Source organism: Conger conger, chromosome 1 (assembly GCF_963514075.1).
Source record: "Conger conger chromosome 1, fConCon1.1, whole genome shotgun sequence".
NCBI classification, from domain to species: Eukaryota; Metazoa; Chordata; class Actinopteri; order Anguilliformes; family Congridae; genus Conger; species Conger conger.
Window position 1 is genome coordinate 85,108,619 of NC_083760.1, and position 14,506 is coordinate 85,123,124.

General features: G+C 50.1%; 1 protein-coding gene across 2 annotated transcripts in view; it reads right to left on the reverse strand.

Annotated features, from left to right (window-relative positions):
• Positions 1–930: 930 nt before the first annotated feature.
• Positions 931–14,506, reverse strand: part of xrcc1 (X-ray repair complementing defective repair in Chinese hamster cells 1) — a 20,679-nt gene continuing 7,103 nt past the window's right edge. For both annotated transcript variants that reach the window (XM_061241898.1, XM_061241890.1), the window contains exons 9-17: positions 14,279–14,504; positions 13,386–13,502; positions 11,115–11,196; positions 10,409–10,523; positions 7,211–7,253; positions 6,369–6,496; positions 5,485–5,575; positions 4,222–4,297; positions 931–3,089 (exon numbers count right to left, since the gene is read on the reverse strand). In XM_061241898.1, coding sequence (XP_061097882.1) covers positions 2,982–3,089; positions 4,222–4,297; positions 5,485–5,575; positions 6,369–6,496; positions 7,211–7,253; positions 10,409–10,523; positions 11,115–11,196; positions 13,386–13,502; positions 14,279–14,504 — 986 coding nt within the window. In that variant the 3' untranslated portion in view covers positions 931–2,981. The remainder of the gene's footprint in view (positions 3,090–4,221; positions 4,298–5,484; positions 5,576–6,368; positions 6,497–7,210; positions 7,254–10,408; positions 10,524–11,114; positions 11,197–13,385; positions 13,503–14,278; positions 14,505–14,506) is intronic.

Here is a 14,506-nt window from a genome sequence, read left to right on the forward strand (position 1 = left end):
ACCGAGCCAGGTCATCCCCCCCCCACCCCCGTTTTATTTATTTATTTGTTTTTTTACAAAAGTGATCGTGTCCAGCAGTTAACTGACAATGGGTGAGGTGAGGGTGCAGGTCAGGGAAGGGCCCTAAAAGCAATCGCCTTTTCACATCAGAATCGCATTATTATCACAGGCTTGCCACAGAAGCGCGGTTACACAGACGCTGACAGAACAAGGTGACCCAGGAGGAAGAGAGGAGCGGGATATGAGCCAGAGCTCACTCCTCCCAGAGCGCAGATTAGTCCCGCTCCTCTGCCTGTCAGGGCGGTTTCTCCATCTCACCCCTGCCCCACCTCTCCTCTCTCAAGGGCAGGACCACCCTGCTGCCGCTGCCCTGGACCGTGAGGAAATGGCGGTGAATTAAAGAGGAGACGGAGAGCGAAATCTGATATAGAAGTGTCACAAAGTGCCACAAAAATGCAACTCCGCTTTTATCTAGCCATTACATGTTTTTCACAATTTGATTACCTTTCAATGCGATCGAAGGGTGATTATCAACCGACAAAGCAAACACTAACTCCCTGAGATGTATAGTAGTACAGATCTAATCTGTATTAATAAAGCAGAATGTACTACCCAGGAGCATAGACCCCATTGAGCAATTGGTCAATGGCTGGCATTTATATAGTGCCTTCATCCAAAGTGCTGTACAATTGATGCTTCTCATACACACAGACTCACACACCAATGGCGATTGGCTGCCATGCAAGGCACCAACCAGCTCCTCAGGAGCATTTTGGAGTTTGGTGTCTTGCTCAGGGACACTTCGACACACCCAGGGCGGGATCGACCCGGCAACCCCTCCAACTGCCAGATGACTAACCAGGTGAAGGACAAAAAGAAACAGGGAAGGGCAGACTGTAGAGGGAAAAAGACTTCAGACGGATTCAATAATAAAAATGATTTTAAACTTTATTCCTAAATTCTTTCCTTTAAACACAAATAAGAATATAAAGACAAACACAAACCAGAGATAAAAAAGAACAAACCATAGTCGTATTCGCAGAGGCGACCAGAAATGAAAAATTTTTCATAGTGACACGAAAAAAGGCCATACAATAGAAGCCCCTTTCATCCCTCATCCTTTTAACATTTTCTCTCGTATTCAAACAGTGAAAAGCATTAATAAAATTAGGAGAACAAAACAAGACACTATACCGATCTAGAAGTTTGATAAAGTACATCAGTTTTCCCAGAAAAAAAACCTTGAAATATTATAAAAACCTGGTAATAATAATAATAAAAAAATATCACGTTGACGGCAGAAACGGTTCCATACACGTCAGCCGCTCCGTGTTTACACCGTAACTGCGACATTACTCAACCTTTACTACCGGTGAGGACTCCCTGCGCTCTTTATGGCAAATGACAAAAGCCGGTTGTCACGGGCACGCTGGCAACAGTGAAGATGGTGATAGAACGAGGCCTCCGTTCAGCCGTGAATCGCCGCGCGGACCAATCAAGACTTTGTTCTCCCAAGCGAAGCGCCACGGCTGGTTCACCCGGAAGGCTAGCGACAGCAAGTGATAGCTCTGCCCATTTCGGTGGCTGGTGAACCTTTGCCGGGGGCAGTGTTGCAAGGACATGGATCTCATATCAACATTTTGGACAGGTGTGTGTGTGGGGGGGGGGGGGGTAGCACCTCCTTCACCCCCTCCAAAACCCCCCTTATGACAGCGGTCGCTTTGGATTAAAAGCGTCTGCCAAATGACTAAAATGTAATGTAAATGTAGCGGGGCATGGCTCTTTTACATCCGTCCCATCTTAACCTCCTAAGACCCGCACTCTTTTTTGGTATGCATTTTTAATTTCTCTTTGCGATTTGGGCTTATTGGGACCTGATAAGTATAAAAGCTAAGCATTATCTTTTGACATGATGTAGTTTTTGAGAAAAATGATTTCCACATATGTGGACTCTCGGTCTTAAGAATTAAGTATTATGGTTGTACAGCCCAAAATGTGGAGTCCACGCATGTGTACGCCAGGTCTTAGGAGGTTAACTCAGCCAGCTCAGTTCAGACCGTTAATCGAAAAATCCTCATATAACAGTAAGGCCATTTATCAATTTATGGATTTGTGGATTTCATTCATATTCTTTCTCAGAACGGGAATTAAACCGACTGCAACCCTGATATAGATCCTCAATGTACTGCCAAGCTCTTAATTAACCGGATAATTGATTTTAAAAGCAAATTATTACTTCTATTTTCTGATGCCTCTATATTTGCGTCACACAATTTTACACTTACTCAGAATATTTGGGTGGAGACGTCTGTCCCCTGTCAAAACTGCCAATAAAAGATCCATGAATGTGATTTGAACGGATATGAAAATGCAGCAGTTACCTGAAACATAGTTTTCTGGTGTGAAGCCAGACTCTACATTATTTTCACTAAAGACCATCCTATCATTTACATTCTGTAAGAAAAGAGAATGCTTATAGCTTTCAATTCAGCTGAACAAAGATGCACAAAAACAGGCACACTTAAGACTAAACTTTGCGAAGTGGAGAACTGAAGACGAGCTTTAATTAAGCCGAAACGCATTAAAACAGGTGGATGCTTTAATAGGTTACGCGTCTGCCTCCGTTTAAAACCCGCCAGCCGTTACCGCTGAACAGCCTCTGCCCATCTACCCGTGGTTCCACGGCAACAGCAGAATCCAGCCAATGAGAAGGGCAGGATGCCGGAGGCCGTGTAGCGAGACGTCTTTGCGTGCGTCAAATTATTGCCAATTGGTCATACAGCATTAAGCAGCAGTCACCAGTCATATGCTGGGCTGGGGGTTACTGGTGCGTTCTGGGTAATGCCATGTCCCTCTGTTGCGTGTGGCCTAGCTGGGAACTTGGAAGCCCAGAAAGCCACTGAAGTGGAGTTGCTGGACCACCCCCCTGGATGACTGGGGGGAGGTGGGGGTGTGGGGTGGGGGGCGGGGGGAGACGACACTCAGGGGACCACAGTGTAAGGCTGGTGCGGCAACATCTTCTGCCGGTCGTTAATGGAGAATATCCAGCTGGGTTTCACAAAGCTCAGATTGCCGTTCTCCATCAGGGCCTGAGAGAGAAGAGAGGAGAGGGAGGGAGGGCGAGGGAGAGAGAGGAGAGAGAGGACAAGGGAGAGAGAGGAGAGAGAGGGCGAGGGAGGAGAGAGAGGGCGAGGGAGAGGGAGAGAGAGGGTGAGGGAGAGAGAGGGTGAGGGAGAGAGAGAAGGAGTGAGAGAGAAAGGAGGGAGTGAGGGCGAGGGAGAGAAAGGAGAGAGTGTGAGAGAGGGAGGGAGAGAGGGGGGAGAAAAGAGAGAGGGAGAGGAGGGAGGGAGGGAGGGTGAAGGAGAGAGAGGAGAGGGGGAGAGAAGAGAGAGAGGGAGAGGAGAGAGAGGAGAGAGAGGGAGAGAGAGAGGGTGAAGGAGAGAGAGGAGAGGGGGAGAGAAGAGAGAGAGGGAGAGGAGAGAGAGGAGAGAGAGGGAGAGAGAGAGGGGGGTGCAAGTTATGGGAAAGAAAAAAACATAAAATCAAGGAATTTGGAGAGTGAGTCTGTTCTCCAGTCTTGGGTCATTAAAACGACAGCAAATGGGTGAGACATCATTTTTATTTAGTTTTTAATTCTAGAAGAAATGTCAAAGCGTTAAATGCTTGGGATGTTAAGAGGCCGTGAAAACAGAAGTAGAGCTGTACAACTGGAACCCAATCCTCAATGTTGCACTGAGAAGGGGATTCTGTACAGTAACCATGGCATGGGAACAGGAAGTGAGGTCACAAACACTGCCTTCCTGCTGACCAGCTAGCAGCGACGCCATGTTCTAACATCTGTGTGTGTGTGTGTGTGTGTGTGTGTGTGTGTGTGTGTGTGTGTGTGTGGTCTTTTAATTCAGACAGCTCCCTCTGGCCCCAGAGAGCAGTGTGTGGGTGATTCCATTCTGCTTCTTAATATAAATACGTATATATAGGCGCTCACTCGCTGGGCCCATGACCGTGAGCTAATGAGAATGGAAATTAAATCTGTGCTCACACAATGGACACAAAGATGGCCCCTGCAATCGCAACATCCTTTTCATAGCGCTCGGACTCTCACAAAACAATTTTCGGAGCGTGTCTCCAGTTAGCATAAACACGCGGGGGGAGAGAAGGGGTGAGATTCACGAAGAGAGAGAAGGAGAGGCAGAAGAGAGGAACGAAGAGGGACCCACTCACGTCCTCAAACGAGTCGTGCCAGCCTTCGCTGGTGACGACGAACTGGACCTTCTCACTCATATAGTCCTCCACAGCGCTGAAAAACACAAGTGAACATTCATTCGGTTACATTTTTTAATTCAAATGTTTGAAATGTTAATTCAAATTTCTGTAGCACAGATGTAGTGGCGTACAGATGATCTCTACACCAACATTTTTCCCACATGTTCTCCTAAATTAGGAGCACACTAATCTTTCCAGTTGTCTTTAAAGGTACAATAGGGTAAGATTATGTGTTAAAACATTGTTACAAGACCATTGTAAATCCCTTCCTATCATTGAAAAAGGCTGACTGACATGTTGACTCACCCTCTGCCTGTGTTTATAGTCCCTAAATTCGGGTTTCAAAACATACAGTTGATGGCCCGACACTGTGAGAGACTGCTGCTTATGGAAACAGCAGATGCAGCCTCGCGCTCCGTCCCGTTAGCCTACGCCCCGCTAGCCTACGCTCCATGCCGTTAGCCTACGCTCTGCCCCGTTAGCCTAGGCTCTGCCCCGTTAGCCTACGCCACGCCCCGTTAGCCTACGCCCCGCCCCCTTAGCCTACGCCCCGCCCCGTTAGCCTACGCCCCGCCCCGTTAGCCTACGCTCCGCCCCGTTAGCCTGCGCCACACCCCGTTACTCTACGCTCCGCCCGGTTAGCCTACGCCACGCCCCGTAAGCCTACGCCACGCCCCGTAAGCCTACGCCACGCCCCGTTAGCCTACGCTCTGTCCCGGTTAGCCTGCGCCACGCTCCGCCCGGTTAGCCTACGGCACGCCCCGTTAGCCTACGGCACGCCCCGTTAGCCTACGGCACGCCCCGTTAGCCTACGGCACGCCCCGTTAGCCTACGCTCCGCCCCGTTAACCTCGCTCTCCGTCCCGTTAACCTCGCTCTCCGTCCCGTTAACCTCGCTCTCCGTCCCGTTAACCTCGCTCTCCGTCCCGTTAGCCTACGCTCCTTCCCGTTAGCCAACGTTCCGCCCTGTTAACCTCGCTCTCCGTCCCGTTAACCTCGCTCTCCGTCCCGTTAACCTCGCTCTCCGTCCCGTTAACCTCGCTCTCCGTCCCGTTAACCTCGCTCTCCGTCCCGTTAACCTCACTCTCCGTCCCGTTAACCTCACTCTCTGTCCCGTTAACCTCGCTCTCCGTCCCGTTAACCTCGCTCTCCGTCCCGTTAGCCTACGCTCCGTCCCGCTAGCCTACGCCCCGCCCCGTTAGCCTTGCGCTCGCTCACTCACCCGTTGAACGCGATGATGTACCTCACCAACAGTCTCCGCTCATTTGCCGGGAACTTGCCGTACAGGAAGAAACGTTTCCCAGTCAGGAAGTCTGGGAGTGAGAGAGAGACTTTTCTAAACCAAAGAAAAACCAAACTGAAAAGAGACAAGACTGTGAATGAATTTGAGTGTCTTTGTGTGTGTGAAACATAGTAGAGAGAGAGCAGACAGCACAGAGAGTGAATGAGTGAGAGAGAGAGAGAGAAAGAGCAGAGTGAAAAAGTGAGAGAAAGAGAACAGAGATGGTGAATGAGTGAGAGAACGACAGAGGGAGTGGGAGGGAGAATGACAGAGAGGGAGAGAATGACAGAGAGAGAATGAGAGAGAGGGAAGGAGAGAGAATGACAGAGAGAGAGGGAGAGAGCAGAGAGAATGACAGAGCGGGAGCGAGAGCAGAGAGAGAATGAGATAGAGGGAGGATGAGAGAATGAGAGAGGGAGGGAGAGAGGGAAGGAGAGAGAATGACAGAGGGAGGGAGAGAGAATGAGAGAGGGAGAGAATGACAGAGAGAGAGAATGACAGAGAGAGGGAGGGGGAGAGAGAGAGAATGACAGAGAGAGGGAGGGAGAGAGAGAATGACAGAGAGAGGGAGGGAGAGAGAGAATGACAAGTAAGTGACTGGGACACGCAAGGTGTAGCCACAATAAGATCCACACAGCCGTTGGGCCCTTGAGCAAGGCCCTTAACACCCTGCATTGCTCCAGGGGAGAATTGTCTCCTGCTTAGTCTAATCAACAATACGTCGCTCTGGATAAGAGTGTCTGCCAAATGCCAATAATGTAATGTAATGTAGTGTAATGTAGTGTAAGGTAGTGTAATGTAGTGTAATGGGCTGACGGGCTTGCCTGGGAGCTGGGGGATGGGTTTGTCCTCCTCTGCCTCGGCGTCGGTGTTCTCGTCCGTCGAGCCGCCGTAGGGGTCCTCGCTGGGCCCCGCCGTGGCCCCTTTCCTCCTCCGGCTCTCGCTCTCCACCCTGGGGGCGCAGACGCGCAGACGCTGGGCCCGGGGCAGCACCGTCCCCTCTCCCTCCCTACCCAAACCCCCTTTCACAGCCCGGGCCCGACCCTGCCACTCCACACGACTGGCCAGAGGGGGCGCTGGTGTGCCACGAGACGGCTTTCCCCGGGCCTCTATGAACAGACCCTGTGGGTCTACCGACTGAAGGTCAATGGTGTGGGCCAGGCTGTCCACCGGACCGGGGCCCGTAATACCACGGTTAGCAGGATCTTAACGGCCAGTGGGCGGTCAGCTAACCCGGCCTGAAGTGGTGACCGTCAGTAATAGCTTGGTTAGCAGGTTTGGTTATGAACACTGCCAGAATCACCACAGTCATACTGCATCCAGGAGGTTCAGAACGGTCATTGGTTAGGGAGTTGAAACTGCCTGAATTAAATCAGTCATGCTGTACTTAGAGGGTTTATAACAGTCAGTGGTGGGGTAGTTAAAACTGCCTGAATCACTATGAATCAGACATACTGCATTTAGAGGGTTTGTAACGGTCAGTGTTCGGGGACTTAAAACCGCCTGATCTTGACTTCACATCGTTCTCCTGCACTCAAGTTTCTCTCCGTGTGAACGGAGCGCGTCACGTTCCTTTTGAGGGTCCCTGTGGAAGGGGGGACAGGGGCGCGCGGCGGTGCTTAAAAGCGCAGTAAAAATGATGGATGCCCCACAAACCCTCTCTCACCTCTTCAGCTCGTCCTCTGTGTCCATCCCCGAGTCATCCTTCTCTGTTCAGAGACAGAGGGATAGTTTTAATAACACAAACTTGTCTGCACTGTCCTTATTGTGCAGTTTATTGTAACACATAAAACATTAAAAAAAGTCCCTACTTTCAGTGCCCTAGTGTAGTGTGTGTGTGTTTTTTCTTCTTACAATCGTTTAAATAGTTTTAACAAAAATAAAAACAGGCTAAATACTGTTATTTTGATAATTAGAAGGTAGATTTGGGGGCGGCCTGTAGTGTAGTGGTTACGGTAAATGACTGGGACACACAAGGTCGGTGGTTCTAATCCCGGTGTAGCCACAATAAGATCCGCACAGCTGTTGGGCCCTTGAGCAAGGCCTTTAACCCTGCATTGGTCCAGGGGAGGATTGTCTCCTGCTTAGTCTAATCAACTGTACGTCGCTCTGGATAAGAGCGTCTGCCAAATGCCATTAATGTAATGTAATGTAATGTAATGTAATGTAATGAGTAAAATTCCATCCAACAATTAAACATGCACACAAACGGCGACCTGCGGCCAGTTTGGGCTTCCTCTCGCCGCTAGCCCTCTGTAACGCGAGGCTGCTGCTTATGCGGCCGTCACGGAGGAGGAGGTGCGTGGAGTTAGCCGCTGTCGCATGGCCGGGATTAGCGCCAGGAGACGGCCGCACACGGACACACACACACAACGCGCCCGGAGACGACCACACACACACACACACACACACACACACACACACACACAACAAGCCCGGAGACGGCCACACACACACACACGCGCGCGCGCGCACACACACACGCGCGCGCGCGCGCGCGCACACACACACACACACACACACACAACTCGCCGGGAGACGGCCACACACACACACACACACACACACACAACACGCCGGGGCACACGGGCCAGGGTGACCGCTCACGCTAGGCCCTCGCATTAGCATAGAAATGAGAAACATGCCCAAGTCCCGCCGCGCACATTTCCGCCCGTCTTTTTCACCCTCTCCACTTCATCCCTTTCTTCCCGTGCTTTAACCGCTCCGACATCAGCCTCCCCCTCTCCCCCTCTATCCCTCCCTCCTCTCTTCCTCTCCACGCTCACTCCTTACAGCCATGATTGTTCCTGTGTTCAGTCCTGGCTAGGCTAACTCCACCTGGCTACTTTGAATGAATGTAGAAATATGGGGCACGTCAACGTGTTGTGCGCAGGTCAGGAGAAAGTAATATAACGCAATATACCATATAGCACAGATTCACATTACATTTACGTTATTGGCATTTGGCAGACGCTCTTATCCAGAGCGACATACAGTTGATTAGACTAAGCAGGAGACAATCCTCCCCTGGAGCAATGCAGGGTTAAGGGCCTTGCTCAAGGGCCCAACGGCTGTGTGGATCTTATTGTGGCTACACTGGGATTCGAACCACCGACCTTGTGTTTCCCAGTCATTTACCTTAACCACTACGCTACAGACCGCCCATTCATTCAACAACATTAAACAATATACCACACATCCATTCAACAACATTAAACAATACACCACACATCCATTCAACAACATTAAACAACATACCACACATCCAACATTCAATGCCAACCTATTGGAGAGGTTGAGGCATTGCGGCCTTTGATCCGGCCCAAGTTCTCCGACTCAGCATACGCCAACCTTTCCCAGCATGACTCATTTCCCCAACTGGCACAGCGCTTCCGCCACTGGCCAGTTCCCGTGGCCTATCAGGAGGGAGGGTGGTGGATCTGACTCATGTGGCTCCTCCCACATACTACATGCATTCAGTTGTATTTTCTGAAATTCTGAAATGGCCTTTATTCCATGCAGCCATTACAAATGGCCACAAAGAGGGAGCACTGAAGTTTATACAATAGGGGTGCACGACTCCGGTCCTCAAGGGCCGGTCTGCGTACTGGTATTGGTTCCAACCAATTGCCTTGTTTTTTCATCATTAGGAGACGCTTGCAGTCTGCAGCTGTAGCCGGTACTCATTCACAAGTCGGATAAGATACGAGTCAATTAAATAATTAAGACCAGAAGTTGGCACAAAATCCTGAAACGGATTGGCCCATGTAGTGCACCACTGGTATGCACTCTTAAAGAAAGCATAAAAACTTCAAAGGTTGAATCAGAACTGACTCAACCTTACCTTTCGGCTGCCTTCCTGTTTGTGTAGCGAATTTCACGCTTCTTTTCATTTCTGTACCGCTCAGTATCGACTTACTCTGAAGACCCCTTCATTTGTCGTCCTCACTTCATTTCACTTAATTATGTTTTCTAAAGACCTTTGTGCTGGAACACCCTGGGGGGGTGCATAAATTCCCTCATTAAAGGACCCCCCACCCCCCCCGATGTGGTAATATGAATACAAACGCTCTCCCCTCCCCACTCCAAGTCTTCTTTCTCTGTTGAAGCACGCAGATGTCCACTTCATCCATCGTACCCCTCTCCACACTCGGTCCTTTCATCCTCCATCTCTCTAACCCGATCCCCTCTTTCTCATCCCTCAATCCAAGGCTCAGGTGCTATACGGGCATTTAGACCTGCACCCTCCTCCACCTCTCAATCTCTCGCTCTTGAACTGCACTTCAGATATATTGCTTCCCCCTCCCTTCCTTCTCTCTCTCTGTCTCTCTCTCAGACCTCTGTCCCGTGCCGTTTAGAAAGTGTAGTTAAATGTACTCAACTAAAATGGCTGCTCAGGAATCCTAAAATGGCTGCTCAGGAATCCTAAAATGGATGCTCAGGGTCTTCCTCATTGTGCCTTTGCACACTTACTCAAAAAGTGGTTTTACTTTGAACAATGTTTACAATGCCCAAATGCGGTGCAGTAGACGACCCAAAGAAAGATGGCCGCCGTTGCAGAAACGAGGCCTACACACGAGAGACAGAGCAGCGCGGCCTGTAGCGTAGCGGTTAAGGTACATGACTGGGACCCGCAAGGTCGGTTGTTTGATCCCCGGCGTAGCCACAATAAGATCCGCACAGCCGTTGGACCCTTGAGCAAGGCCCTTAACCCTGCGTTGCTCCAGGGGAGGATCGTCTCCTGCTTAGTCTCATCAACTGTACGTCGCTCTGGATAAGAGCGTCTGCCGAATGCCACTAATGTAACGTAACGTAACGCAAAAAGAGACTCCAGACAGAGGGAGGCGGACAGCGAGCGAGCGACCTGCTTCGTCTACGTCCGTGGAGCCCCCGTACTCGTCCTCCTCAACCTTCACTTCTTTCTTCACCGGCGGGGCTTTTTTTGGCGTGGCCTGCTTCTCCTTTTGAGCCTTCCCTTTCTGGGCGGGGTAGAGAGAGAGGGAGGGAGGAAGGGAGACGTGGGACAGAGGAACAGAACGGGACTGTATGCACACGCTGAAGTATCATAGCCTGACCCGTCAAGGTAAACTGTAAATCGAGGACAAAAACCACTCTCAATCTCTCACTGCGCTCACTATTCTTCCTAAAGGAAGACAGTATTTTTCAGCCAACCAAACCTCACGATGCACAACTAACAGAAGCAAATCAAAGTCAAAGATCTTACAGTAAAAACAAAACAAAATAACAATAAAACCCTCTTGCCCTACAGAGCACACTGCTTCTGGTATGCACTGGATTTCACTGAAATGGCTGAGATGCATGCATTGATATTATCTGTGATTGTTATTGCCCCAGCATCCCATCCTCTTTGCCCTTCTCCAAGCAGTGCAGGGCATGTTCTGCTCCCGGGAGCGGCCGTCTAAGACCCCCGAAGCTGAAGATATCTTAACTGACACCTTCTTTTCTAATATTGCTACAGTATGTTGCCATGAGATTTTGAGCTCAATATGACACCGAATTACCCCCAACACCACCGCTGATCAGTGTTACCCAAAGTGCCAATCATTTACCCCTTTCCCTCGTTCTTCTGCACTCTCCTCTTCCTCTGGCTCACTGTCCTCTGAGCTGGACTCCGCCCCGTCCATCAGGTACCTGGGGGGGGGGGGGGGGGGGGGGAGTCAGGAGTCAGGAAAACCGAGTGAACCAGAAAGACAATTTATTTTCATGCTGTGATCAAGGCTGAAAGCTATTCAGCAGTTTGTGGACATTCCTTGTTTTCTTGTGTTCTACTTTTTATTGGCCAGCGCCTCAGTGTGCTTTTTCACGGTAATTGGCGAGCTTTAATTAAGCCCGTCGTCACGACACTGCGACGGGGCCGCAGCGCTGTGGAAGGTTCCGGCCTTCAGACAAGCCTCGAAGCACAGCGAACAGCAATGATCCTACGGCACTCTTTTCCAAACACAACCCAGGAGTTCAAGCGAGAGAAGAAACGCTCGAGTAATTCATAAGCTTTAGCCACAGACACCGTCTGGGGCATTCACACAGACTCATTAGAAACGGAAGGTGAGTGATTGTGCCTTTTTTAAAGACAGGTGGCAGACAGACACATTTGAATTTTTCTTTTGAGACTTTTGACAGCTTCATTTCTGTTCACGGCTATGCAAACCGAGCTGCAGATACTTGGGCACTTCCTACCTGCGTGTGACTGCAGGTAATCTGCAGCACCACAAGAGCCTGTCTGTGTGTGTGTGTGTGTGTGTGTGTGTGTGTGCGCCTACCTGCATGTGACTGCAGGTAATGTGTGTGTGTGTGTGTGTGTGTGTGCACGCATAAGATTCTGAATACAGTGGGTATAAGTTTCAGAATACGTCAGTGTGGTGTCTGTGTCTTCTAAATTTAGTGTGTGTACAAGCTTCAGAATACATCAGTGTGGCGTGCGTGTGTGTGTGTGTGTGTGTGCACAAGCTTCAGAATACATCAGTGTGGCGTGCGTGTGTGTGTGTGTGTGCACAAGCTTCAGAATACATCGGTGTGGCGTGCACGTGTGTGTGTGTGTGCACAAGATTCAGAATACATCAGTGTGGCGTGTCTATGTTTGTGTGTGTGTGTGTGTGTGTGTGTGTGTGTGTGTGTGTGTGCACAAGCTTCAGAATACATCAGTGTGGCGTGCGTGTGCGTGTGTGTGTGTGTGTGTGTGTGTGTGTGCACAAGCTTCAGAATACATCAGTGTGGCGTGCGTGTGTGTGTGTGTGTGTGTGTGTGTGTGTGTGTGTGCATGTGCGTGCGCACAAATTTCAGAATACAACAGTGTGGCCAGCCTGTGTGCGTACGTGTGTTCAGAAGTGATTGCGCTCTTGTCCTCATCAAAGGAACCCTCTGCTATAATTACTCATAGCAGATGCAGCTTTTAAATAAGGAATACATCACCGAGCAAACACTTCAAACGGACACATAACAGGAGAAACATAGGGGGGGAGACAAATAAGAGGAGGGAGAGAGAGAGGCAGAGAGAGAGGGAGATGGGGAGAGATGGTTGGAACCTATCCATCAGGGTTTCCACCTGTGGCCTGTGTTCTCTATGAGAAAACGCACCCGAGGGACCATGAGCCATTGTGCTGGGACAGCCCATTTCCTAATTTCATGATGTGCATTTTAACAGTGGAGGCAGAGCACCAGGGAGATGGAGCCTCGATGGGGTGGTGTGGGAGCCCGTGGGGTCAGACCAGCCCCAGGGTCTGGAGTCAGATCTTATGGGGTCCGACCAGCCCCAGGGTCTGGAGTCAGATCTTATGGGGTCAGACCAGCCCCAGGGTCTGGAGTCAGATCTTATGGGGTCAGACCAGCTCCAGGGTCTGGATTCAGATCTTATGGGGTCAGACCAGCCCCAGGGTCTGGATTCAGATCTTATGGGGTCCGACCAGCCCCAGGGTCTGGAGTCAGATCTTATGGGGTCAGACCAGCTCCAGGGTCTGGATTCAGATCTTATGGGGTCAGACCAGCCCCAGGGTCTGGAGTCAGATCTTACCATAGCTGCCAGGGTGGACACCACACCTGGGTCAGATACGGTATTGTTCCGGTTTCAAACACTGTTTTTACACGTTACTGAGCTTTTGCTTTCTAACGCTCTTGTTTGGCTCAGCTGTGGCACGCAAGATCAATAGAGCACAGAAAGTTATTTTAATCTAAAACAATTACGTATTTGACCCAGGTCTGGTAGACACCGATCGCCGTCTAACAGCGGCTAACAGGCTAACGGTGAGCCTTTCGTCTAACCACAGAAGAAGACCCAGAGTCCCAGACGGTGGCTGGGAACCGGGCTTGTAGCTGAAGCCGGGCCTCACCGCTTGTGGGAGATCTTCTGCCTCCTCTTGTGGCAGTCCATCACCCACTCCTTCCTCACGATGGTGCCCCCGGCCGCCTTCACCTGGCTGTACTTGGGCGTGTTGGCAAACGCACAGCTGGAGGAGGCGAAAAAAAATAAAAATAATATATCTATATTTATTAATTTTTTTTAATTGAATAACCAATTGACCGACCAAACAATCGATTAACCAACCAACCGACCAGGTGTTCACTCACCTGAACGATCAATCGGTAAAAGGCTGTTTTTAGTGTTTCCCAGAGGTAATTACCTGGATTGCTTATGGGCCATTCCAAGCCAACTCTAGGAGGTTGCACCACAGCACCTCTTGGATTTTGCTATTTTTCTATGTGTTGTTAGATAAGGATGAGGAATAAAATAACTGAGAATTTGAGCTTCGTACTCCATTTAGTTTTGCCAAGAGAACAATTTAATTTGGCCGGGTGTCGCAATGAAAAACGCACAACGGTACAAAATGTGATTTTTAGAGGTCCATATCTTTGTTAAAAAAAAAAAAAAGCCCTAAATCTTTGTAAATAGGCTCAAGGTATCAGGAGTTCCACATCTCATCATTATCCACCAGCACACAGAAAAAGAACAAGTCCAAGAGGTCCTGTGGAGCAATGTCCCAGAGCTGGCATGGAATGGCCCTCATACAGAGCACAGCATTCTCATTTTCTTTGGTGCAAATAAACACATTGAATATTAGTAAGTACGGAAAAAAAGAACACGTCTCCCAAAACTTGAAATCTACTGACTCTAGTTCACTATGCATAATAAAACTAAGCTAATGAAGAAAATCTCTTCTGCAGCTGAAACCTGCAGGGAGAGGGTTACAGACACGCCCGCCCCCGCCCCCCCCCCCTCCCTCACATGAGGTGTGTGGCGTCAGGGGTCCAGTCGGGCCGGTACCGGGCCCCCAGGGCCAGAGCCTTGTCCCGCAGCTCCCCCCGGAAGGGGTTCTGGAAGCCGCTGAGGACCACCACCACCCCCTCCAGGATGCGGTTCAGGGGGACTGGCTCCGACGCGCCGGGCCTGGGCCTGCTCTCCGCTTTGGGCTGGCTCTCCTTCCTCCTCTCCAGGGCCTTCTGCGCCGAGGCT